This window comes from Dermochelys coriacea, chromosome 2 (assembly GCF_009764565.3).
Source record: "Dermochelys coriacea isolate rDerCor1 chromosome 2, rDerCor1.pri.v4, whole genome shotgun sequence".
Classification (NCBI taxonomy): domain Eukaryota; kingdom Metazoa; phylum Chordata; order Testudines; family Dermochelyidae; genus Dermochelys; species Dermochelys coriacea.
In genome coordinates this window covers 43,606,422-43,632,882 of record NC_050069.1, presented here as the reverse complement: position 1 = coordinate 43,632,882, position 26,461 = coordinate 43,606,422, and the positions used below count along the sequence as shown (strand labels likewise).

At 43.1% G+C, this 26,461-nt stretch overlaps 2 protein-coding genes across 14 annotated transcripts in view; both read right to left on the bottom strand.

Annotated features, from left to right (window-relative positions):
- CCNE2 (cyclin E2) overlaps nt 1–5,785 on the bottom strand; it is a 28,790-nt gene extending 23,005 nt beyond the window's left edge. The window contains exon 1 of the mRNA XM_043507586.1: nt 4,700–5,785. Within this exon, the coding sequence (XP_043363521.1) occupies nt 4,700–4,719 (20 nt within the window). The 5' untranslated portion in view covers nt 4,720–5,785. The remainder of the gene's footprint in view (nt 1–4,699) is intronic.
- A 1,469-nt stretch (nt 5,786–7,254) lies between these two features.
- Nucleotides 7,255–26,461, bottom strand: part of TP53INP1 (tumor protein p53 inducible nuclear protein 1) — a 63,648-nt gene continuing 44,441 nt past the window's right edge. For 5 of the 13 annotated variants that reach the window (XM_043507589.1, XM_043507587.1, XM_043507588.1 and 2 more), the window contains 4 exons: nt 18,711–18,756; nt 18,470–18,583; nt 17,616–17,964; nt 7,255–11,593 (listed from right to left, as the gene is read on the bottom strand). In XM_043507589.1, coding sequence (XP_043363524.1) covers nt 11,344–11,593; nt 17,616–17,964; nt 18,470–18,583; nt 18,711–18,756 — 759 coding nt within the window. In that variant the 3' untranslated portion in view covers nt 7,255–11,343. Of the gene's footprint in view, nt 11,594–14,167; nt 14,202–17,615; nt 17,965–18,469; nt 18,757–24,013; nt 24,193–26,461 lie in introns of those variants that run through there. The other 8 variants (XM_043507597.1, XM_043507592.1, XM_043507595.1 and 5 more) reach the window with 8 other exon arrangements.

Genomic DNA, 26,461 nt, shown 5'->3' with positions numbered 1-26,461 from the left:
AGGTAGAATACTATATCCATTTCATAGAGGGGGGAAAGTGAATTAGAGGCAAGAGACTTGCTCTAGCACTGGGTTTCTTGTCACTGCTAACACGCTAGGTCCTCTGAGCTGGGAATTATACGAAGATGTGTCTGGTTCCTGACTGGTGAGAGACCAGGCTGATTCAGACAATGCTATCAAACCTGCAGCTGTAGAGGACCCTTGTCTCTTGGGTTTTTTTTCCTACAAAGGCAGGTTGAAGTTAGTTTCATGTTCAAAGCTTTCACTTCTCTGTGTCGTGGCGTATGATATAGTCAAAGCTGGCTGTAAGCTTCAAAGTGATAATAATTTGAGCCCTAGAGAATCTGAATTTCTCTACATGCCCCCCTCCTTATCTTGGCCATGGCTGGGACACAATGCAGATTTCCTCTCACTACCTTTAACATAGGAAGCACCCATCCACTATTTCCCATACTCACTCCACAGACACATGCAGCAATTCTAGACAGATTCCCTATTATCCAACCCCTATAGGTCTATACCTCTGCCCCCACAGCTGGCATGGGAAAGGAATGTGGATCAAATGGGGTGGAGGATGTTGCACATGGGACCTTGGAGGGCAATCAGATTACTATGCAGAAACCCATGGATCTGCTTGAACTGGCCCTGATCAAAGAGGGGTGGTTAAAGCAGAATTGCAAATACCCACTACTCTCCCTTTCTCTGTTTCTATGTGATGTGTAAATTATTGCCTAACAGACTTTCAGCTTTGAAATTTGAAATTTAATTTCTGGGGTTACAGCTTTCAAGTTAAATCTGGAATTTGGTCATTTTAGGCCGTGTTCAGTGGTAACGTTATGGCTACCCCATTAATTTAATGCAGGTAGCATATGTTGAGGTTTGTCTGCCCACTCTGAGGCCTGGTCTACACTAGGAACTTCCATTGTATTAGCTATACCTCTTGATGTGAGAAAAATCCACACCCATGAGAGATGAAGCTATACCAATTTAACCCTTGCTTGAGACAGTGCTAGGTCAATGGAAGAATTATTATGAACCCCTCCTGCCAGCATAGGTAGTGTCTACATTGAAGAGCTACAGTGATGCAGCTGCAGCGGTGCCACTGTAGCATTTTAAGTGTGGACATACCCCGATTCTTTCTTCCCAGGTTTCAGACCCATCTCCTCATCCACAAAGCTGGCCAGCTCCCATCTTCCATGTGCCACAAACCCTGGTAACCAGCAAAGATGCCCGGCTGCTCTGTTTCCCCCTGCCAAAAGGAGGTCTCTGAGAAGACCCATTATAGGAAAAATATGAATCTTGTAGCAGTCAGCTAAATTCTCCTTTACACTGAAGTCATATTTTTAGTTATACTTACTGCTGGGACTTCCCTTTGTGTGGTGTAACAATGAGAAGGCCATGTTTTGGGAGGTAGCATTGTTTTGTGGTACTGCCCAGGACTGGGCATCAGGAGTTCTGAATTCCATTCCTGGCTATGTGAACTTGGACAAGCCACAACGTCTCTCTGCCTCATGTTCCCCATCCATAACATAAGGATACAGCTCCTGCCTCCCAGAGATGGTAGAGGATTAGTTAGTGTATGTACAAAACTTTCAACATGTAAAGGGACATCTGAATGTTCAATATTATTTACATAGTGCCAGTTCAGTGCACAATTCCTTACATACAAAAAGGAATTTACAAGGAATTTACAATCGAAATAAAACAAAATGCAATATCAGACTGTGAGATTGTCAAAGGAAAGAAGATGGGGGGAAGGAAAGCAATTATTTTACAAATTAAGTCTTATGTTTCTTTATGATCAGGAACCAGATTTGGAGCTGATATCATCAGAACTGCAATTAGTACACAGTAACAAGCCACAGTTTTTCCAAATGGAGGAAAATGTGTTCTTAAGGATTATTTTCCAATCTTTATTACTATTTATGCTTTGTAAGAGGAGCAATATTTAAATAGTTAATGATAAATTGTAAGTGCTAATAGTAAAATTAGAAGGCAGAATTCACATGCCATTGACACAACCCCCAAGTAATATGTTTTATATAATTCAGCAACCTCAAAAGAACAATAGGTGCCTCACTGATACTAGTTCAAAAAGGCTAAAGCTAATATTGCAACAAAGGGTTGTAAATGTAGGCCCTTTCCACAATGAGAATATCCACAGTAGACAATTTTGTATGTGTTTGCCAGCAATGGAAGCAGAATAATGCTAGACACAGCTGTGGGTGGTTTTATTTTAACGTTGAGCAGTCAGCTTAGTAACTGTAAATTGCCATTGGTGCAGATCCTCCAGTTGAAGCAATGATGGAAGTTGTAGTATAGACAGCTCAGGCATTCTGCCCACTGCTCTAGACAATAGGGTGATAAAACTGCCAGTGACCAGTCTATATTAGCACTCCCATCATTGGAACTGCACTACTGTTGGACAACAGTGGGAAATTTTCACAATACCTCCATCTCTGTTTAAACTAGGGGAAATGTCAAAAAATGGCCCACTGGTGTTAGCAACATTGGGAGCCTGAGGCCCTTCCTACACTGGGTCGGGTTTATTATTGCACCCTGTACTTACATCAGTACAAACCTCTAGCACAGAGGCACTGTATGAGTAGCTTATGCATTTCAAACTGGAGTAAGTCATAGCTTGCTCCAATGCAGTGCACCTACATTAAGGGCAACAGAGCAGCTACATGATGCAAAATATATTGGAGAAAGAGGCCAGCACACAGACATAGCCCTGGCAGTGGTGTTGGAACAATTTTTATATGGGGTGGGGTGCTGAGAGCCATTGAACAAAACTGTAAACCCTGTATATGATGGAAACCGTTTCAAGCTAGCGGGTGTTGCTGCAGTCCCAGCACCCCTAGTTTGAGCACCCCTGAGCCATGGCTTACATGGGTTGTTAATTATTGCCATAGTTTCTAACCCCATAGTGTAACTAACAGTATTATAAAGGCTGTTGGCAGCTAGTGATCCATTGTTTATATTTAAAAGACATTTTTCAAAATTTTCCTCCGTTGCTAACACTGGTTCAGCTCTACTAGCTGCTGCAGGCCTTTTAACAACAATGTTGTTAAGACCTGATCTGAGCAGGATTAGGTAAAACAATGATTAAATTGGTGACAACAGACCTTGCCCATCCTACACTAGGACTCCCATTGTTGCTTAATTTTTGTGGGACTGAATTATTGTTAGCAATGATGGAAACATTTTAGGAAATGTACTTGGAATAGACAGGGCTCACCGTAGACCAAACTCAGCACATCATAACCATATTTGGCACCATAGTACAAAAGCTCAGGGAACACTAGAGCTGTGGTATGGGCAGCAATGGAACTGGAAAAAAGATTACTACCAGCACTCCACTCTTTGTGGCTGCTTCTCTCAATAGGACCACAGAGTTGTTGAGAAGGTATCTGCTCCACGGGCCCCTGTTTACACTTCCCATTGTGGTTCAGCGAACTGTTGAGTCTATCTCTGCTCCCACAATCTCTTAATGTGACTGGGTTGTTAAACAGCTCCCCACTTCCCTCCAGCCACTGGTTGCTTCTCTCGGTGGGGCTCGGAAGAGGGTTGTTGAGCAGCTCTCCAATTCACACCATGCCCTCAACCATCTTGCCACTAGAATAGGGGAATTTTCTCAACAGTCCTGATCCTTGCTATAGGATGGCTAGATGACTATCACATTTAGGCCAGGTGTATACTGTAGATAGGGCCTTATGGAGATAGGATGAGATGGTGCCCTTCCCTTAATCGTCAGACTATCAAAACTGAATTTTATTATTCACATTTCTCAGCCTGTGTTCAGTCTCCTCTATTCTGAAAGGTTAATTTGTGTTTTAAGGATGTCAAGGGGACAATGGTGTTGCAAACATGTCCTAGCACGACTTTTCCTATGATAGAAATGACTCATTCTCATAGAGAGAGAGAGAGAGAGAAACACACACACACATACTCAGAAACCTTGACTCTCATTTGCATGTGTCATTGGATGATGAAGTGTGAAAATGGAGGTGGGTTAAGAATATGCACTAAAACTCCACTAAGAAAGCATACATTGCACGGCTGAATCAGAAAATATAATGATTAGGGATCCATTACAGTTTTAACTACTGAAGAGGTGTAATTCAAATGATACTATGGTGATTAGAGGTACATCAATAGCTATGGGCTTGCCTACAAAGAAAAGTTATATTGGTATAAGATGAGGTGTTAAACAGATACAATTATGGACACTTTTATTCTGGTATAAGAAGGGCTTTTTTCTGTTTACTTTGGAAGCAGTTTAAGCCAAACTGGAAACAAAAACTCCACTCCTATTCCAGAAAAAGTGTCCATATGAGGAGCTATACCAGCATAGCTATAGCAGTTTAACTACATGGGTATAATTATACCTGTATAACTGGTAAAAAAACTTTCCCTGTAGACAGGCCTCATTATATAGCTCCTTGTTTTCTTAAGCTCATAACCCTCTATACGTTTTTTCCTTTGGGAATGAAAACTTCAACATTGTACTCTCTCAGCAAATGGGCGATTTTTTTTTTCCCCTGGAAATTCAGTTTGACTATTTTTGAGTTACTTGGAAAATAAAAAAAACACTCCACTGATTTTTTTCATACATAAGAATTACACAGTCACAAGTCATAGAACTGGGCTTTTTGAAGTTTACACTTTATTGAACAATACAAGGGGTAAAACATACCTGTTCATAGGAATGATCATATTGGGTTAGAGCAGTGGTCCAGCTAGTCACAATCCCACCTCTGGCAGGGACCAGTACCATTAGTCCAGAAGAAAGTGCAGGAAATCCCATAATTCCAGAGAGGTTGCTGTCTTCCCTGGGAACAGATTAAGGGTGAGTGTCTTCACTGCAGAGTTAATTCAAGTTACTTCCCTTGCATTTACCTAGCTCAAGTGCAAGTGGCCACACTGTGAAAATAACACACTGCTGTGTCCACACTAGTAATGCACTCATTCATGTATGGCAAATCCAGGTGGATCCTAACATTATTCTTTCTACTGCAGTAAGTTGAGCAGCTCTATGTATTTTTTTTTCCCCTCAGGGAATTGTGGGGAGACCTCATCTGTTCTTTCTAGGCACACAGGAGGATTTATGGGAAGGCATTGGAGGACTAGCAGCACTCAAGCAGAGCTAGCCTGGCTCCATGCTACAGAGCAGCGGTGTTAGCACCTGATAGATTGGCTGACCAATTGTGGGTATAGGGTAAAGCTAACATGAGCATAATCTAAATTAGATGCCAACACAAGACAAGGGATTGTGTGTGGGGACAGGACTCAAGTAAGCAGCAACACTCAAATTTACATTAACTTTGAAGCCCTATAATGTAATTAACTTTTATAATTGATTTCAATAAGTACTATAGGTTGAAACTGCTTTCAGGCGTCAACATACAGAAATGTATTGATAAATCTATTTTACAGGCAGATAGGGTCACTCTACCCTTAGATTAGCAGATTGCCAGTTAACTCAAGGTAAAGGCGAGTGCTCACTTATGGGGCCCAGTGAGTATGTGAAGTGTCTACACTTGCTTTCACAAAGCAATTAAATACCACAAATTAACTGTCAATTAATTCTAGATAAAAGTCTAGTGAAGACTCTCTTACAGAGGAAGCACACCCTCTACTTTGCTTCCCAGACAATCCCTCTTTAAATGAGGTGTTTGACTCGTATCTGCACATTGTCTCTTTCCATTACAGGGTCACCAAGTCTATGTTATTTGGCTAGGGCACAGCCCAAGGTGATATGGCATGAAATATATATAATACATATGTTCAGCTATATGTGACCATCCACATAAGGAGCTCATTGCTGACAATGAGTGTTAGCAATTCTCTCCCCTGCCCTGCCCTTCCCCACCCCAAAACTCTTCTTATTGGTACTGAAAGTGGTTTAAATTGCCACAGAAAGGAGTACAAGACTTGTAGCATCATTAGGTGTAATAAGGACCTAGTAGAACAATGTTTTGATGATGCTTGATGTAGTGGGAGAAAGCTATTTACAATACCTATCTACAGCAGCAGTTAAACCATTTTCAATATCAGGCGAAGGGAGCAGGCAAAAGGAGAGACACTCATCGGCCCCATCTCCACTAGGTTTCAATGCTACTGATGTTAACATTAGCAGAAGACACTCAGCAAATGTTAAAAACAACATCAGCTAGTCCTGAAGCAAGTCTAATCAGTATTGTGTTCAAAACTGCCAGCAGCCAGTGGGATGTCTAGACCAGTGTTCCCAGGGCAAATACTGGTAGGTGAAGTTAAATCAGTGGGACGTTTTTGAACATTTTGCTAGCAGAGACAAGACCATTGCTTACTGTATCCAGCAGCAATGGGTCATTTTCCTAGTACAGGCCATACCTTCCTGTATCCTTAACAGTATCTCAGAATCCTCACTTGGATCAAGATTCTGTGGCTTTTGTATGGTAATCTGGCAAACAGTTGGAGGCAGACACCCCTTACAAGGAAGGTTGGACCATTCATCATCGGAAAGGTATCAGAGTGGTAGCTGTGTTCGTCTCTGTTAGCAAAAACAATGGGGAGTACTTGTAGCACCTTAGAGACTAACAAATTTATTTGGGCATAAGCTTTTGTGGGCTAAAATCCACTTCATCAGATGCGTGGAGTGGAAAATACAGTGGGAAGATAGATAGTACATGAAAAGATGGGGGTTGCCTTACCAACCCCCATCTTTTTGTGTACTCTGTGTGTGTGTAATTACACACACAGAGTACACAAAAAGATGGGGGTTGGAAAGGCAACCCCCATCTTTTCATGTACTATCTATCTTCCCACTGTATTTTCCACTCCACGCATCTGATGAAGTGGATTTTAGCTTATGCCCAAATAAATTTGTTAGTCTCTAAGATGCCACCAGTACCCCTCGTTTTTTCTTCATTGGAAAGATAGAATCCTCACAAATATTTAGTATTAATTTGACATCAGTTTGAGCTGACAGTGTAGCCACTAAAATAAGCAAAAGGAAGTTGAGCCTGCAATTGTTAGAATTGGAACTTTGTTTACCCTTTGCCATTCCCACTTATGGATACCAAGAGCACAATTTGTTTTACAGCTGCTGGAAGAGCAATGTAGCCCATTACTATTGTACCCCCAGAACAGAGAATTTTGAACTACAAAGGTCATTTTGTTGTGATAATTGTATTTATATACAGTCCAAAATTAGTGCTCAAACATTTGGAATTTAACTATAATATGGAAAAAAAGACTCAGACAAGCTACTTTAATAATAGGGCAATTTTTATTGATAGTTAAGATCATACGTTTCTTCATGAAGTACAAGATGCACCATGAAACCAAAATACAGGAAGTTGTGTTATTAAATACACATTGTTTAAGCAATGCTACTTTTTGGCAAAGTGCTGTATTTTGTTGTTGTTCAGCTTGTATCAAACTGCCTATTCAAACTAAGAACCAGACAACCTTTGATAATCAAAAGAACTGCTACAAGTTGAGAAAGTGGCTCCAGAAAGCAGCTGCCATATATGCATAGACTGATGTACAGTATTTATCTTAACTGAAATGTCCCTTTTGAATTTTCAAGTTTGCTGTGTACAAGTTAAACCTAGAAGGCACAGGTTTGTTTACAACACATCTGTCTATTGACCGATACATACGGAAACACAGTTTCAACAAAATTAATGAATCAGCATCTGAGACAGTGCAAGGCCTCCACTTTTACAACAAACAATATGTTTTACTACTGTTCAAAAACCATATAAAAAGCCATATAACTCATACACTACTAGAGAACAACAACAAAAAAACTGCCCAAGAACTCCAGGCACAAAATAGAACTAACAACATAAATATGCAAGACAAAATTAACAAAAAAAAGTCACTGATGAAGTACTGTATACATTTCATACAATATAGCATGGTTTCCAATATTAAGAATTGAGAGGCACAGCTTTTGTGCAACAAAAAAGTTTATATCCTGAAAGATATAGGATTTCATCACTAGAAAGTTATCCAGTAATATAGTATAAAAAAAAAAAAAGGATTAGTATCTCCCACTTTTTAGGAGCAGTCTAAAATTGCTTTTACTTGCCAACTGAAAAAAGGAGGCTCCAATTCTAATTCTTGGGAGCCATGCACTTCCCCTCCAGTAAAAAGTTAAAGGATTACAAAACCCTTTTAATTCAGAGAGGTGGAGATTCCATCTTCCTTCATTTAACCTTAGAAAAATTAAAGCTGAAGGAAAGTAGTTATTTAGGAAGAGAAAAATTAAAGCAAGGAGTCTCTTGTGCTGGAAAGTGAATATGTGTGTGTGTGCGCGAGCACGCGCGCACGCAGAAAAGATGAAAGAAGGGCAGAGGAAAACTTGAAATTAAAAGGAATCATACCAGAAGCAAAATTAAGATCTCTTTGTGCAAATGAGAGAGATTCTAGGAATTTGAGATTGGTGAAGCTACAAAATTATTCTTGGATAAATAATTGAGAGTTTCTAGCCCAGAGGAAAATATCACTGTATATATATATGGATATGCATCACTAAAGAAAGAAGAGGTAAGAACACCAACAAAAATCATCTACATTCTGAACTGGCATTAAGCACTTAGACTCATACATAATCACTCAAAGCAAAACCTATGTTCCATATCCCTGGAAGTTTTAAAGAACAGGCTAGACTAAACAGCTTTCAGGGATGGTCTATAGATGTGATCCAGCCTAAGTGCAGGAGGCTAGACTAGATGACCTCCCAGCACTTCTAGGGATATACCCCAGTAAGATGACAGGAGTATGAACAAAAGCAATGTAGATAGTGCTACATTTATAGATACACATGGCAGTTAAACTGCTAACTAAAATCAGAAAAAATGGAGTATTTGAATGGAATTGGGGACCAGAAGGTTATTTGCTACAGGATTAGGAAGATTACGCTCCACGAGAGTTCAGCCTGCATATATTATATGCAGTGCTACTCATACTGCAAGATTACTTCAAGGCATTAGGTTTTTGTATCCGCAAAATTGAAACATTTGGCCACATTTCAAAGAACATTTCATAGGTTTGAAATAATTCTTAAGCATTATTGGTCTCATCTAATCATAAAAATTAAAGCCACCCATATACACGTTTTATAGTGTTGAGGCTTTTCCACATGATTTCAGCTGGAAGACATTGTTGAATGTGACTAACATTTATATGCCTTAGCAGCAAATGCAGGAAAAGCAGTGATCACAGGTGAAGCACTGGAAACGAAAGAGGAAGAGTAAAGCTTCACTATTCTCCCCGCCCCGCACTCGTTCCTTGCTTTACTCCAATTTCCAAGAATTATCTATCATGGTTGATTTTGTAGTGTGGTGGTCTAGAAGAATCTACACTATCAAATTTGGTAGCTTTGCCTTTCAAGGCATGCTTTCTTCCAGAAGATCATGCAAGATTTTAATATTTTTTAAGAGGATGTTTAATGTTCTGTACTTTCCCCTCTCCTCCACTAGTCTATAAAATTAACATCAAGTTAGATATTTTTCTGTTTTTATGCCACATGAGCAATGAAATATCCACTGTTAATGTAGCTCCTACATCTCCACTTTTATATACCCTCCTAGCACTGTTTAATTCTGGAAGACTAGTAGTGTTAGAATGTATTTATAATATTATGCCTTTCATCACTTCCAGTCATGGCCACCTCGACTTTATTCTCTCATTGGGAAAAAGTTGGGAGGGGTGCAAGACCTTATCTGGAAACAGGTTTTCCATCCAGCAGCTTGTGAGCCATTCCTAATTTATCACTTGATCAATTCGAGGCAGTATCAGCAGCTCGGAAGCCCACCTGTACTCACCATCCACCAGAATAGGTTCTGCAGAAGGTGTTGCAGCTGCGGATGGACCTATTACAGAAGACAGTCAGTCTAGCCCTTTCTCTTTGGTTCAGACTACAGATAAACTAAACCAAGTTTTGGGAGGTATGTAATGGATGTATACTCTCCCCAATGAAAAGAAAAAAGTGGAGAAAGGAAAAAGAAGGGGAAAAAAAAAAGGAGGGGGGGGAAGAGAGCAAAGTTTGCATGATCTAAAATACTGATGGAATCTTTGAGTTAAGTGTCTATATTTAAATAACCCATAGGTCTACTTTTCATTTCACTCCATATAAGGCACAAATACCTGTCCCTCTCCAAATACCTGTAACATTTGTGCCACATCTTATTCCAGTATTATCAGGTGGACATTTTACTCTCTTCTGCTGCTTATATGAAGTACCTGACAACCCCAATTAAACTGTTTAATGCAAGCAGATAATATCTAATTTAGACAGAGGTGAAAGTAAGCTGGTACGCCCTGGTACAGTGTACCGGTAAGAGCCGGTGCGCCGTACCAGGACTGGCTTTCCCAGAGGGCAATTTACAGCCCTGGGGTAGTGGCGGTGGGGCTCTGGCGGGGATTTAAAGGGCCCCGGAGCTCCAGCCGTTGCTACTGCCTTGGGGCCCTTTAAATCCCTGCCAGAGCTCTGCTGCCGAAGCCCTGAGGTAGCGGCGGTGGGGCTCCGGTGGGGATTTAAAGGGCCAGGGCGGTAGCAGCAGCTGGAGACCAGGCACCCTTTAAATCCCCGATGGAGCCCAGTCACCGCTACCCCAGGGCTTGGGCAGCCGGGCTCAGACGGAGATTTAAAGGGCTCGGGGCTCCGGCAGCTGCTATCACCGCGGAGCCCCAGGCCCTTTAAAACTCTGCCAGATCCCAGAGATTTAAGGCCCTGCCTCTTCCGGTTGATGCCACGCCTCTTCCGGTTGAGGCCATGCCCCCTGCTCAGGACTCCGGTGAACCGGCAAATCCTCTAACTTACTTTCACCCCTGAATTTAGATTAAATCTAGTTATCCTTCTTTCAGTAAGAGTTTAGTGACATCTACTCCAAATCCATTGGCAACTATAGCCTTTTAATGCTTATGTTAGAGTATAACTGTGTACACAGTATATACACAGACATATAAAGCTGTCAAAAGCACTAGTTATTGAAGTGTATGGCTGACCCCAATAATTTTGTAACTTCATATGACTGAAGAATGCATGTTCCATCTTTGTTAGAATTTTCTTTAAAAACCCATCCATATATCGTAGTAAAGTTAAAAACCAGACTCACACACATTTCCAAGACACTGAAATATTTAAGATAACCATTTAGGACCTAGAGTGTATCACAAAATGCCTTGCTATATGTAAATGTGGTTTCAAACTAATGTAACACTAGTCACGATTGTGTTCAAATGATTGATGATCAGCTTCAGATTGATCACACCTTCATTATCTATACATTAAAACAAGAGCAAGCTAAGAGCAATTAACTGATAGGATTAAAACCTCAAAAGCCTTCAGTAATTGTACTGACGCTGGCAAGGCTGGTGAACAAACAATCCATTGTGCTTGATTTGCCGAGAGTGGCAATCCCTGGTAAGATTTTGGCGACGGAGACTGTTTCTGTTGAGATGGTGTCTTTCATTATGTTCTTTTATCCACTGGGTTGGACGAAAACTCTTGGTTTGTTCCAGAAAACTTGAGTGAGCGGCAAGAGTGGCAACGTAGCAATGAATATGCTGCCCCATTTCATTTCGCGCTTCCGTTCTAAAATTTAACACACAAATGTTACAGTTACAGTTCAGCTAGCACTTTGAGATCTAGATAAGTTTATTAAAGGAATATATTTTCTTCTAGCTGAGTGAATACAGATAGGCTTGGAAGGATTAGTTTTGTATCAGTAAATGTCACTAAACATCAATTTCATCATGCGCGCACACAAAAATATTTCTAATCAATAACTGAAATGTACAGATAGGCAAAATAAGAAAAATGCTGCTTGGAGAACTTAAGAGCCTGATTTCAGGATATTTACTGTGTATACTTTGACATGTAATGTTGACAATTTGTATTTTAATGGTTAGAATGCTTTTACGTTTTGGATCTCAATGTGTAATGCCATTAAATTATTGTCCGACATCCCCACTGCCTGGCCCTTCCACCCCTAATAATCTCCTGCAACTGGGAGAATTTAAATAGATAAAAATAAAAAAAAGTGCTTAAAAATAAACAGACATAATCCATCAAAGTTATTTAAAAATAATCAAATTCTGCCAAGCCTATATAGATGTTTACACAAATCACTTCCATTAGGTGACCCTATCCTGTAACACAAGGCATGAAGTTTTCTGATGTAGTTCTTTAGCACATTTTAGGGAGTGAGTTGATAATAGGTCTGTTTCATCTACTCTCATCCTCTCTGTAAATGACTGTGCTATATTGCCTTTTGTAGTTCTGATTCAATATTTAATCTTTTGGACATAATGCACTTTCCAGCTTGCTGGTATTCATGAACTAATGGCATAATGCCCAAAAGATTATATAATGCATTAAATACAGAAGGCAGCATGTATATCACTGTCCTCAGAAGAATTAGTAAATATTTACTAGATGTTATGGTTAAAGGTCATCTTGCACACGGATAGTTTAGGCTGTGTGAAAATAAAGGGCACTAATAAAAGATTGTTTGGGTTGCCAGCCATGCAGGAAAATCCAAACATGGTGTTCATGCATAAGACCTGGAAAGGTAGACCACTTAAGCCATTCAAGTCAGATCAGCTGTGTGAAATGCCATGGGTAACTGATATTAAAGATCTTTCTTCAGCCTGTCCTTTTGATTCCCTCATGCCTCTCAAAGTCAGACTGCTGTAAAGACATCCCATCACACAGTATGGGGCATCATCAACCTATGCAAAGGTAAAATCCTCTTCCCTCCAACCCCCACAGCCTGATGTATGGTGTTTGAGGGTTGTTCTTAAGTTTTGTAACATAAGAGCTTTCCAAAGCCCATACAAATTTTTAAAAACAACTTCCACAAACCTCTCCATCAAGGTGGCTTGATAGTTGTGACATTACCTGTATAGCAGATGCTTTTATGGGACACAAAGTGGTAGTATGCAACTTTACCACCACCCTTTTTGGATGACTCTTATAGTTTAGGGAACAGAGATGGGGCCCTCAGGGAGTCAGTTAAACAAATTCAGCCCTAGCATGTCTCTGTTTCCACGAGTGGAAGAACCTTACACTGTACAGTAAAATCTGTATAGTAGAACATGCTGCTATGCCCCGGTCTGCCTACTGCACTCCATGCTGTCAGACCATGTGCATGTGTACAACTGGCACTGGAACAGATTCCCCTGCTTCCCTTGACTTCCTACCAGCAAAGAGTTGCAGTCAAAACACATTCACTTTGTGCCAGCAGAGCAGCACAAAATGAATGGATTGAAGGATATAGGCCCAAGACGAATTATGCACTGAATGCCTATTCCAGACTTACCTCCCTTTGCAGATTAGTAAACTGACAGACAAGAGCCAGTCAGTATAATGTCCAAGTTGACATTCTGCCCTCCCTGACTCTAGTCATTTCATGCTGGAATTGCTCTTATTTTTTCCTTTTATGCAGATCAACTGAACTTGCATGTAGGCTCCTGTAATTATGACTATCACTGGCTTCATGTGATACATTAACATGTTCTTAGAAAAAACACATCAGAGTTGAAACTCTGAATGAAGACAGTAATAAGGGAACTTCTGGAACAAGCACAGTTATGGTAGCAAAATACAATCACTACAACAATAAAACCATAATTGATCAGGCATTAGTAAGCTAATTGTGTATGTCTTGAGCATGTTTTTGACTCGTGTCATCAGCCAGAGAAGTACATCAATATCTAATACATACATGGATTTCATATTATCCATAACAATAAGCCACGGTGTATGCATTAGTGAGCTACCAATGTACTTTGAGACCTAGCCACCCATCTGCCTTGCCTGGGCTTCTGATGGAAGGGGAATGTAAACATAGTGGGAGATGGAGCCAGTTGACATGGTGTCTGAGACTCACGTGGGTGTTTTTCTGCAGTGGAGATGTACCCCCAGTGACTTCACTGTTTGCACATAAAAGCTAGAAAGATTGGAACCCTAATCATCAACATTTTAAAAAGCCACTCTTCTGTACTTAGCAGTATATTTTGCTTGTTATAGCAGAATTAGAACTGACCAAGTAACTTAAGTTGACACTGAGATTAGTCTTAAAACTGGTACAGTTTTGATATACAAGTTTATTTACAAAGCAGACCGATCAAACAAAAAGTACTGTCCCAAAGCAGTAGTACTTACTGTGCCAGTGTGCCTTAAGCAGCTTTTCCTGGCCCTACAATGTTAAATGGCCAACCATTAAACAACTAGACACTTCAAGACAACATTTTACTGTATTGTCAGCTTAGTTGAACAGTTATTATATCTTCTCTCAGTTACTGTTATTTCATCTCAACTTTAACCTTTTAGAGCAAGCCAGTTACAATTTTGTTCTCCAAAATAATTATCTTGTACATGAAATGATAGACAAAATATTTAGCCAAGATCCTCAAAAAGCATTTAGACACCTAATTCCCATTAATTTCACCGAGTCTTAGTATTTAATAGCGATACTTGGGCCACATCCTCAGCTGAATGCACAGCTCCATTGAATTCAGAGGGATGCTGCTGATTTATACTAAGTGAGTATCTGGCCCTTTAATTTAATTACATATTTAAGTAGTGCTGCATTAATAAGAGGTACAAGATATAGTTCTGGAATGGCTTATACCAGCATCCCTAAATTAAAGCCAAAGCCATCGCAATAATTCAATATCTGAATCTGAGGAAAGGGGAAAGCAACAGATCCATATACTCTTGAATGACACAATTCTCACTCAAATTTCACCATCTAAATTTTGCAACCATTTCTGTTAAATTGCTGCTACTGACTGTAGGTTCTTACAAATGAGTCTATTCTGTTTTCCTTATACTATGCCCATCCCCATGGTATTAGGGCACCTTACAGTTGTAACAGATTTCTTCAGAGCCCAATTTTCAGAGGTGCAGTGTACCCACAGCTCCCACTGACTTCAGCCAGAGCTATGGTGCCAGGATCTCCCAAAGAAACAGGCCCTTGATACCAAGAACACAGAGTTTCAGTGTCAGCCCCATGCTTGTTAAACACTGGCTTAGGTCGCTTTACAAAAATCACCCATTTTCTTTAAAGTGTTGCAAACCAAGAAACTAAAAGGTATGGGAGCTAGGCTGCCATTGAAGTCAGTGGTAATTACTTGCACATTGCTACACGCAGAACCAAACTCACCATAAGATGATCCTTGTTTATTCTTATTACAGAGGATGAACGCTAGAAGCAGTCCAAATTTGTCCAGTCCTTCTGAACAAGGGCCCCAGAAATTACATTACTATTTCTCAGAACTTGACCATATGGGAAAAACATGTGGGGTCATAAAGGAAACATTTTTGCTATATCAATAATAGCTTCTGCTACCAGGCAAATATTGCATGATAGGTTTGAGACTGTGGTCATTCTGCATGGTTACCTCCTTTGGATTCAGATCCTAGTGCAAGAATAATTTCTGACTTTAACAAGAGAAAATAAATTGTTTATTGGTGGCCTTCCCAATTTGCAGGGTCCCAGAGCTTGAGCCCAAACATCTACACGGCAGTTGAATAGCCCCTTAGCTTGAGCCCCATGAGCCTGATTCTACTGGCAGAGGCCAGCCATGGGTTTTTAACTGCAATGTAGGCATACCTGTGTAGACTTCCTGTGACCTGACCTTGGATAAAAATCACGTTTTCCCCCCACTTGGGTTCCTAGTCTCTGCAATTGAGTTACTTCTCCCACCTCAAAGGGTGGTTGTGAGAACATCATTAATGTTTGAGAGGCACTTTAGATACTACAGGGGTGGGCACAATTACCTTTTATCATTTTTATTGCTCTCTTTTGGTTTAGAAATCCTGATTTATGAGGAAAAGTTAAAAAATTGGGCATGTTTAGTCTTGAGAAAAGATGACTGAGGGGAGATCTGATAACAGTCTTCAAATATCTTTATTATTCTCCTCTTCATAACAGCACTTAACAGGAGGCAAGGAGGGTGAGGACATGTTGTTCTCTGTGTCCACTGAAGGTAGGACAAAAAGTAATGGGCTTAAATCTGCAGTAAGGAAAATTTAGGTTAAATATTAGAAATTTTTCCTAACGATAAAGGATAGTTAAATCCTGGACTAGGTTTCCAAGAGAGGTTGTGAAATCTCCATCATTGGAGATTTTTAAGATGTTAGACAAACACCTTTCAGGGATAATCTAGGTATTCTTGGTCCTGCTTCAGCAAAGAGAACTAGATTAGATGACTTCTGGAGGTCCCTTGCACGCCTACATTTCTAGGAAGCACTTAGATAGGATAAAGAAGGACGAGTACTTTTGGCACCTTAGAGACCAACAAATTTAGTAGGGCATAAGCTTTCGTGGGTTAAAACCCACTTCATCGGATGCATGCAGTGGAAAATACAGTAGGAAGATACACACACACAGAAAAAAAAAATCAGGGTTGCCATACCAACTCCAACAAGACTCATCAATTAAGATGGGCTATTATCAGCAGGAGAATAAAAAAAGAAACAAAAAAAAAAAAAAAAAAACTTTGGTAGTGATAATCAGGATGGCCCATTTCAAACAGTTGACAAGGAGGTCTGAATAACAGCAGGGGGAAAATTAGCATGGGGAAATAGTTTTTAGTTTCAGAGTAGCAGCCGTGTTAGTCTGTATTCGCAAAAAGAAAAGGAGTACTTGTGGCACCTTAGAGACTACCAAATTTATTTAAGCATAAGCTTTCGTGAGCTACAGCTCACTTCATCGGATGCATTTGTTGGAAAATACAGAGGGGAGATTGATATACACACAGAGAACATGAAACAATGGGTTCAGTTTGTGTAATGACTCATCCACTCCGAGTCTTTATTCAAGCCTAATTTCATGGTGTCCAGTTTGCAAATTAATTCCAGTTCTGCAATTTCTTGTTGGAGTCTGTTTTTGAAGTTTTGTTGTTGAAAGATTGTGACTTTTAGGTCTGTAATCAAGTGACCAGAGAGATTGAAGTGTTCTCCAACTGGTTTTTGAATGTTACAATTCTTGACGTCTGATTTGTGTCCATTTATTCTTTTGTGTAGAGACTGTCCAGTTTGGCCAATGTACATGGCAGAGGGGCACTCCTGGCACATGATGGCATTTATCACATTGCAGGTGAATGAGCCCTTGATGATTTGGCTGATGTGATTAGGATCTAAATTTGTTAGTCTCTAAGGTACCACAAGTATCCTCATTCTTTTTGCTAATACAGACTAACACGGCTACCACTCTGAAACCTAGATAGGATAGTCTATTGTATCAGTTGTGCGAGTAACTTCATCTGACTTCAATAGGAATGGAGTGTACAACTAATAGGATAATTAGGCCCCAGAAGTATTAATTACAATGCCAAGACCGGACATCCGATTATTCACTCCCAGCACGGCCACCATGTACAAGAGTTTTAAAATCAGGCATAAAGCTATGATCAGCTTATCTTAAAATGTTGGAGTATTTGTGCTTTGTTCATTCTCTTAAAACTGAAGCTTCTAATTAATTCTTCAGGCATTTGGGCTAAGCAAGTTGTAACCAGGTATTTTACTGAACTCTTTTGCACTCAGCAGTAATTCATGGCTTATGTATTTACATCATATTGCCAATAGAAAAATAAATGAGACTTACCTTGGACTACTTGGATTATGAAACTCCTCATCTCCACAGCTAGTCTCATTTAGACTGTGACAGGTATTATGGACAGCATATACAGACATGCTGGGATGTTCAATTAGAAGGTTCTCCATAGGACTGGTTTCCACCTTGATAGTGGTTAATCCACCTGCAGTAAAACATGGGGGAGGGGTAATAAACCAGCTCTCCTCCATGGGACATGAGTCAAACTGGATGAAGCAAGACTCGCTGGCATCAGCCAAACACTCTAAGGAAGTTGGTAAACAAGAAAAGACTGGGGAGTGGTCAGCAGCTGATGTTTCACTGATGTCTGCTTCTTCTGTTGAAAAGTTAGTGCAAGTGTCTATTGGAGATTGTCCATTGTTCCAGTTGCCACAGTTGAGATGAAGTCACAACAGATAGGTGATTGCAGGAGATGGAGATCACCAAGTTCATGTGCAGCAAGTAGAAAATAAAACAAACAAAAAGTCTACCATCAGCATGTACACAAACATTTTACAAATAAACAAATAAAAAGGGAGGAAACTCTTTCCCAAGTCAGATATAAAAATTGAGAGTATTGCCAGAAAAGTGATACAATTGTGTAATACAGATTGCTCAGTGTTAAATAAATATTATCCGTACAAGTAGTTCTACTAGGGTCTGAACTTGTTAGTCTTATGAAACTGACGTCAGTTTCCCTAGTCAGTTTACACAAGATGCTTTGTGGTTCATTGTTTTACACAAATCCATGTTATTTACGCATAGGCTAAAAATTCCTTTGGAACTATTGGCTTCCTTATACAGAAGTATGATAAATATAACTGCCTGCTTCCTGCTGTAGAGGTTATATTTAACAGACATCTTACCTATAAAGTCAACCAGAATCCATTCATCATCTTCTTTTTCACTGAACTCTGGCTCTTGGCTGGACAAGTTATTGATCTCTCCCACAAACATATTATTCAGCCTCTGGAACATTACTAAGGCAAGAATGAGACTTTGGCTGGTAAGTCTTTGTATCCAAAAATTCAAGACACGGGCTCACACTTATACTAGCAAACTGGCAGAGATACGAGAATAAAGTGCATAGATGCTTTATCAGCTTACGTATGGAACATGGAGAGTCATGGTTTGTAAACAGTTTATACAAAACCTGCAAAGAAGAAAAGAGTGATCTTAATGCTAAAGCAATTAATCTATTTGTAAATAACAAGTGAGAACTCAGATAGGGCCAATTCTTGACTGCAGGTTTTGGGCAATAGCCTACATCAGTGGTTTTCAAACTTTTTTTCTGGGGACCCAGCTGAAGAAAACTGTTGATGTGCACAACCCAACGGAGCTGGGGATGAGGGGTTTGGGTGTGGGAGGGGCTCAGGGCTGGGGCAGAGAGCTTTGGGGCAGGGGTGAGGGCTGCAGGATGGGACTAGGAATGAGGGGCTCAGGGTGTGAGAGGGGGTTGAGGCAGGGGTACGAGAGGGGGTCAGGACTCTGGGGTGGGGCCAGGGATGAGGGGTTTGGGTTGGGCTCAGGCAGAGGGTTGAGGTGCAGGAGGGAGTCAGGGCTGGGCTCAGGGATGAAGAGTTTGGGGTGCAGGAGCTGGCTCCAGGTTTGGGGAGTGCTCAGGGCTGGGACAGAGGGTTGGGGTGTGGGAGGGGGTCAGGGTTCTGAGCTGTGGATGCACGCTCTTGGGTGGGGCCAGGGATGAGGGGTTTGGGATCCAGGAAAGGGTTCCGGTTTTGGGGGTCTCAGGGCTGGGGCAGGGGGTTGGGGCACGGGCTTACCTCAGGCGGCTCCCGGTCAGTGGTGCAGCCAGGGTGCTAAGGCAGGCTTCTGGCCTGGACTGACACCGCGGCCTGCGCTGCACCCCAGAAGCGGCCAGCAGCAGGTCCGGCTCCTAGACGGAGGCACACAAGCAGCTCCGTGCGGCTCTCGCCCGCAGGCACCATCGCTCCCATCTCCCATTGGCCGGTAGTGTGGAGCTAGTGCTCGGGGCGGGGGGGGGGGGCAGCATACAGAGCCCTGTGGCTCTCCTGCCTAGAAGCCGGACCCACAGCATGGTGTCAGAACAGGTAGGCACTAGCCTGCCTTAGCTGGGCAGCACTGCCAACGGGTGCTGACCAGAGCCGCTAGGGTCCCCTGCTGAGCAAGGCAACCTAGTGCCTTACATGCTGCAACCCAGTACTGGGTTGCGACCCAGTACTGGGTTGCGACCCGAACTTTGAAAAACACTGACCTACATGACTCAAAGTATTTGCCATGAGGCGATATTACACTTTTTCATTGGCCCATAGCATCCCCTGCCAACAAGTTGAACCACAGGAAGAGGCCTGATGGAGGAAAGACCCAGCAAGGCTTTCTTCACAGGGTTGCCTAAAGCCCTCCATCTGGATTCTGCCCCACAGGCAAAGCTCTGCATAGCTCCTGGTCCCATGCCCACAGATCTGCAGGAATGTGACAGAGGCAAGGGCCATCTATGCAGAGACCCTGAGCTCTAGAATCCCTGGGATCTTCCGGCCAAAGTGGCTCCAAAAAAGTGATGTTACTTATGACTTCCCCTGGGAACCTTTCCTCCTTCTACATAAGTGGAGGGTGGGAGGGAGGAACTCTACAGAAGAATTGATACAGTCTAAAGCTGTATTACCCAAGTACAGCTAGAACGGGCGTCAGTAGAACGCGAATTCGGTGAGAACATGGTCGCGGCAATGGATCCCAAAATAGAATGCAGTCAAACGCGGTCATTTTATTTCATTTTGTTAGAACGTGGTCCCCGCTATAACGCAGGACTTGGCATGGATCCCAAATCCCGCGTTCTAGCGAGGGTCTGCTGTAGTCCATGTTGCGGGGGAGGGGAGAGGATTGTAACCCCATGCACATGCACCAGTCCTGCAGAGAGCCCTCAGCAGGGTCCCATTGATGTAGAATGTAGGTAGCTGATCTCCTCTGCATTGGACAGAGAAGGCACACACAGAGAGCATCACCATCCTTGTGCAGTTCAGGGGCTCTGCTTGAACGTTAAACACATTACAGAGGAAAATATAATCAGGTTCAAAGGTGCACTAGCATGATTATTAAGTGGGATCCTTTTCATAGTGATTAGTTAAATACTACTGTGTTCTGTGAGGTTCTACGTAATTAATGCAAATACGGGCTGCACCGCCACAATTTGAGACTAAAGTTGCTTCCTTATATTTCATGACAAGCAACATTAATTTCTCAACAGAACACACTTCTCTAAATGTATATTTAAGAGATTATCAGTTTCAGACTGGACTATATATATATTTTGTGGGTGAAGCTGAAAAATCCATTAGCCATTTAACAATAAAAAAAAAAGTCCAAGTTCCTGGGATCACAACTTCACATGAGAGCACCTGTTGTAGTCACTATATTTGAATCATTAACATAGTTTAAATGGTGGTGTCAAAATGCTACAGTTTAACAGTAATATTCACGTATTTAAACTACAGTCTTATTTTAAGCACCTCTAGCTATTAAGTTAATTATTAGAATGTGTGTGTAAACACAGTATATCACTTACACAATCTCTCCTCTCTTCCTGGAACTAGTCTATGTTTATGACAGACTAGGTAAATTAGAGACATTTACATAAAAGATATGAATTGCTATATTCAGAAAGCTTGTGAGAGTGCAAGATAAACTATACTAGAGAAGACATTTAAAACAATTGTTCAAAGCAAAACAAAGTATATAAATTTAATTTCTAACAAGTAAATATTGATTAAGGGAGATTATGTTTATAGAACATGAACTCCAAGTTTCTGTGTTAATGTACTGTATTGTAACTCTTGGACCAAAGATGCCTTTGCACTGGATACCATAAAATTAAAAAAAGAAAAAGGAGACTTTTGCTAGTTAGTTCTGTTTATCATTGGAGTGTCTCTCCTGTTTGTTAAGCCACCTAGGAACCGGTTTACATTCTGACACTGGGATCCAATACTATTGGTGCCTCTAAATTTGTTGTACTTCTGCAGCATATGGATGTCAGCCAGAGGCTGAAAAATAAGAGTTTTAATCAAGAACTATTGTAACCCTAGATAATTAAGGTGTCAATGGTTCCTATAAATATAGCTGGGGGTAGCATAAACTGGGGTTGGTGCTATTTGGTTTGCTATACAGCTGTAAGTGTGTTTACTGAGTAGGCTATGTGGTATAATAGTGATTACAGTAGTTGATAGAGTTGTGTGTGAAATGACAGCAAAATATTTTCTGGCCAATTCTTGTCTGTAAGAACTTGGTTCCTAAACTTTTATCCCAATGCTAAAACCACTAACAACAGTATCTTGGCAACCACCAGGAGGCTCCAAAAAAGCAAGTTTTAATCAAAGCTGAAAGAGGTACAGTTAATATTAGATGTTAACCATAACCAGATCAGACTTCCAAACGTACGGGTGTGGGGCACAGGCACTGCACACCTGACACATGCGTACATCACTTGTGAACAACTGGGTAGTAAAGGGGGAGACAAAGCTACGGTTCTGCCCAACATGCACTGGCCAGCAGAGCTGACAGGCTGCAGTCTGTACCACAAAAAGGGAAGAAACTTAACTACACTCCACCCTCACCTTCCAAGCAAAAGGGGAGCCCAGAGAAGAAGAGTTCCTCCTTAGAGGGGGAAGCTCAAATGAAGCCCGTTTCTCTGGGCTGAGGCTAACAGGCCACCCCTAAGCGAGCTGAACGTTTCCAGGTACACTTGCAAGAGTAACCATTAGCTTTAACGGTTAATTGGCTTCCACCACCTTTACCTCACTCAAACATCATGCTGGAGGGGTGCCAGATGTCATGCCCGACAGAAGATTGTGATTTCAGGTGGGAAGTCCCCAGCAGGTACAGATTAATTCTCCAGACACAAAGAGCTTGCTTTGGGGCAAACACCAACAACGAGGGAGGTGGGGCCAGGCTGCTTCTGAGGGGAGTTTCTCTCAGGTCTCTGGCCACCCGGGTCAGGCACCTCCCCAATAAGGACCCAGCCCTTGGTTTGGGTGAGCTGACCGGGCAATCCGCTGCCTGCTCGCCTGTGGCCGAGTCACATCCTCTGGTTTGTTTTGATCGCTAGGAGCCCCCCCTACTAGGGCGGTGCCTGCAGGAAGGCTGCGTTTAGTCACACCTGACTGCAGCGCAAGCAAACACCGCCTTGGAAGCAGGGGCGGGGGGAGGATCCCTCCGCAAGCAAGAGCACAGGCCCCGCAGTGGCAGGAAGAGGCAACCCGACACCCCTCCAGCCCCTGGGCGGGCCGGCTGCCCCGAACTCCTCCTCCCCGCGAGTGAGCCGGGGGGGGGGGGCGGAGGGGAGAGACAAAAGGGTCGAACTGGGAACGCAGCTACTTCGAAGTCTGCGAAGAGGAAGTTCAGAGAGCAAACAAACAAGCGGATCGCAGCCTGCCCACAGCGAGTCCGGGGCTCCCACCTCCTCAGGGCAGGGCTCAGCCCGGCGGCGCCCCAACTCCACCGTGCGCGGAACCCCCCAGCGAGGAAGCGGAGGCGATCCGCGCCGAGAGCGGGGCAGCGCGCCCTGGGAGCTGGGCACCCCTCCGCACGCGAGTGGGGAAGTCAACCACGCAGCTGTCGGTCCGAGGCATTTAGGGACACCCACTGCTCCCGGCGACGAGTCGCACGCTACGGGGCAGTGCGCAGCCCCCCAGCCCCCCGAGGCAAAGGGACTCCCACAGTTACGCTGCTTAGGGGCGGCGGGTGCTCACACGCACTCCATAGGCGGAGACCCTCCCATAAAAACGACCCACGCCTCTGGATTTTCAAATGCGCCGAGCACCTGCAAGTTCCCGTGGGCTTCGAGGGAGTTTGCGGGTGCTCAGCGCCTTGAGCAGTCGGACCATTGTCCCGATCGCCGGTAACCACGGAGAAAGAGATCTCTTCCGTTTCGTAAAGTTTCTATCGAGCTAGTCTCCTGTCCAGGACCTAGGGCTACTTTCGGAGTCTCGCGGGGGAAGGAGGGGGCGGGGAGAAATACATGTCAGCCCCACACATATCGGCGATACAGACGGCTCTGGGGGACGCCAGCGGGCTCGCCCCCTGTCCGGGGTTCCCCAAGGGAAACGGGCAGCACGTCACACACTCACACCCGCGGCCTGGTCATGCAGAACATGGAGCTCATCTACAGGCCCCCCGTCATGCGAGAGACGGGCAGCGAGACTACCTCCTGGACGTAGGCAGAGCGAGGGGTATGTTCCTGGGAGTGGGGAAGACGCTCCAGTCCCGAAACCTCCGCACCCCCGCCGCCAGCCCGCCCCCTAAAGGACGCAGCTTGGGCAGAGGGAACCTGAGTTGGCCGCTATGCCCGGGTTGGGGGGGTCCAAGTCGCGACCCAAGTCCCGAGGCGCATTGTCAAGCTGCCAGGGCCACTTCCAGACTGGATACAAATATCCGCTACTCACCTTCCAGAGACAGGAGGGGGCGGACGGCAGCAATGGCTAGTGAGGTAGATGACGGGAGGCACCGATGGGTCCCGGGTCTTGTTTCCGCAGCCGCCTCCGTCCGACTCGGTTCCCTGCCGAACCTTTTGTTGTTATAGAATCCAGCGAACAGCTGATCGGCCCCGGCCGCCCCAGGCCCCGCCCCGGCTCCCCCTCCCGACTCCCTGGGGCCGGGCTAGGGTTCAGACCTCACCAATGTGAGCAGAGCGGGGCTCGGGGCCGCGCCGGGACAGGCTGTCACTAACGCACGTGATCCGGCCCAGAGCCACAGAGAAACTCTGCAGCTAGGATCAAGCCCAGGAAACAAAAGGAGAGGGAGAGAAAGAAGGGGGGAGCTGAAGGGAGGGAGGGAGAGAGAGACTGCAAAAAGAAGAGATAAAGGAAGAAGAAGGGACAAGAAAGGGAGATTGAGAGAACAGATGCAGGGATAGGGAGAGGGGAAAAAAGGGGGAGGAAAAATAAGATTTGAAAGAAGTGAGAAGCACTCAGATACCATAGTAAGAGCCTAAAAGAGAGCGAAAGAAGGGGAATAAAATGGAGCTAATAAAGAGTCAGACAGATAGGGGACACAGCATCAAGTTGGTATATTATGTACAGACACTACTGTATGCATAGATACATTATTTAGGCTGAACCTAGCTAGAGTTTGCTTCATGCATAGACACATCAACTCTGACTTCACCACAATCAAACTGATCTGCCCGAACTTTCATTTGCAGGCTCTTTGCTTAGAATGGTTTCAGAGTAGCAGCCCTGTTAGTCTGTATCCGCGGTGCCACAAGTACTCCTTTTCTTTTTGCTTAGAATGAAGCATTTCTACAATTTGGGACAAATTGGACAAGGCATTTGGGTGATAAATTGGACAGGAGTTTATGTGCATTTCTGTTGTAAGATAGTTTCCTGAGTTGTGGGTTTGTTTTTTTTTAATTTGGGGCATTTTTGTGCTGGGGGGGCGGGGGCTTGTCCTATTTCTAAAATGACTTGGCCTAGAAAGTGCTTCGTTGTTTTGGCAGGAGATGTGGTGCTTTTGACAAGTTTTGGGAGTGGTGGAATTGCTTGCTTATGAACAATGCTTTCCATATACTTTAAAAAGTCTGCTTGGACCACTGCAGAATTAAGTATCAGAGGGGTAGCCATCTTAGTCTGTATCCACAAAAACAACGAGGAGTCCCGTGGCACCTTAATGACTAACAGATTTATTTGGGCATAAACTTTTGTGGGTAAAAAAACCCACTTCTTCAGATGCATGGAGTGAAAATTACAGATGCAGGCATAAATATACTGACACATGAAGAGAAGGGAGTTAACACTGGTTCTCCACTTGTAAGGTAACAAGGCCAATTCAATCAAGGTGGATGTGGTCCACTCCCAATAACTGATGTGGAGGGAATACCAAGAGAGGGAAAATGGCTTTTGTAGTGAGCCAGCCACTCCCAGTCCCTATTCAAGTCCAAATTGATGGTGTTAAGTTTGCAAATGAATTGTAGCTCAGCAGTTTCTCTTTGAAGTCCCCCCCCTGCTGCTGGTGATGGCTTATCTTAAGTGATCACTCTCCTTACAGTGTGTATGATAAACCCATTGTTTCATGTTCTCTGTGTGTGTGTATATAAATCTCTCCTCTGTTTTTTCCACCAAATGCATCCGATGAAGTGAGATGTAGCTCACGAAAGCTTATGCTCTAATAAATTTGTTAGTCTCTAAGGTGCCACCAGTACTCCTTTTCTTTTTGCGAATACAGACTAACACGGCTGCTACTCTGAAATCTTTGAAGTCTGTTTTTGAAGTTTTTTTGTTGAAGAATGGCTACTTTTAAATCAGTTATTAAGCGTCCAAGGAGATCAAAGTGTTCTCCTACTGGCTTTTATATGTTACCGTTCATGATGTCTGATTTGTGTCCATTTATCCTTTTACGTAGAGACTGTCCAGTTTGGCGAATGTACATGGCAGAGGGATCACTGCTGGTACATGATGGCATATATCACATTAGTAGATGGGCAGGTGAATGAGCCTCTGATGGCGTGGCTGGTGTAGTTGGGTCCTATGATGGTGTGACTAGAGTAGATATGGGGACAGAGAACAGGGTTTGTTACAGGGATTGGTTCCGGGGTTGGTGTTTCTCTGGTCTGGTGTATAGTTGCTGGTGAGTATTTGCTTCGGTGGGGGAGAGGGGGGCTGTCTGTAAGTGAGAATTTGCCTGCCTCCCAAGGCCCATGAGAGTGGGGCATAGTTTTCCAGGATAGGTTGTAGATCGTTGATGATGTGCTGGAGAGGTTTTAGCTGGGGACTGTACGTGATGGCCAGTGGTGTTGTTATTTTCCTTGTTGGGCCTGTCCTGTAGCAGGTGATTTCTGGGTACCCGTCACTGCGTATTTGTAGCTATACAATCAGAACTGATTGTCCTAAGAAACA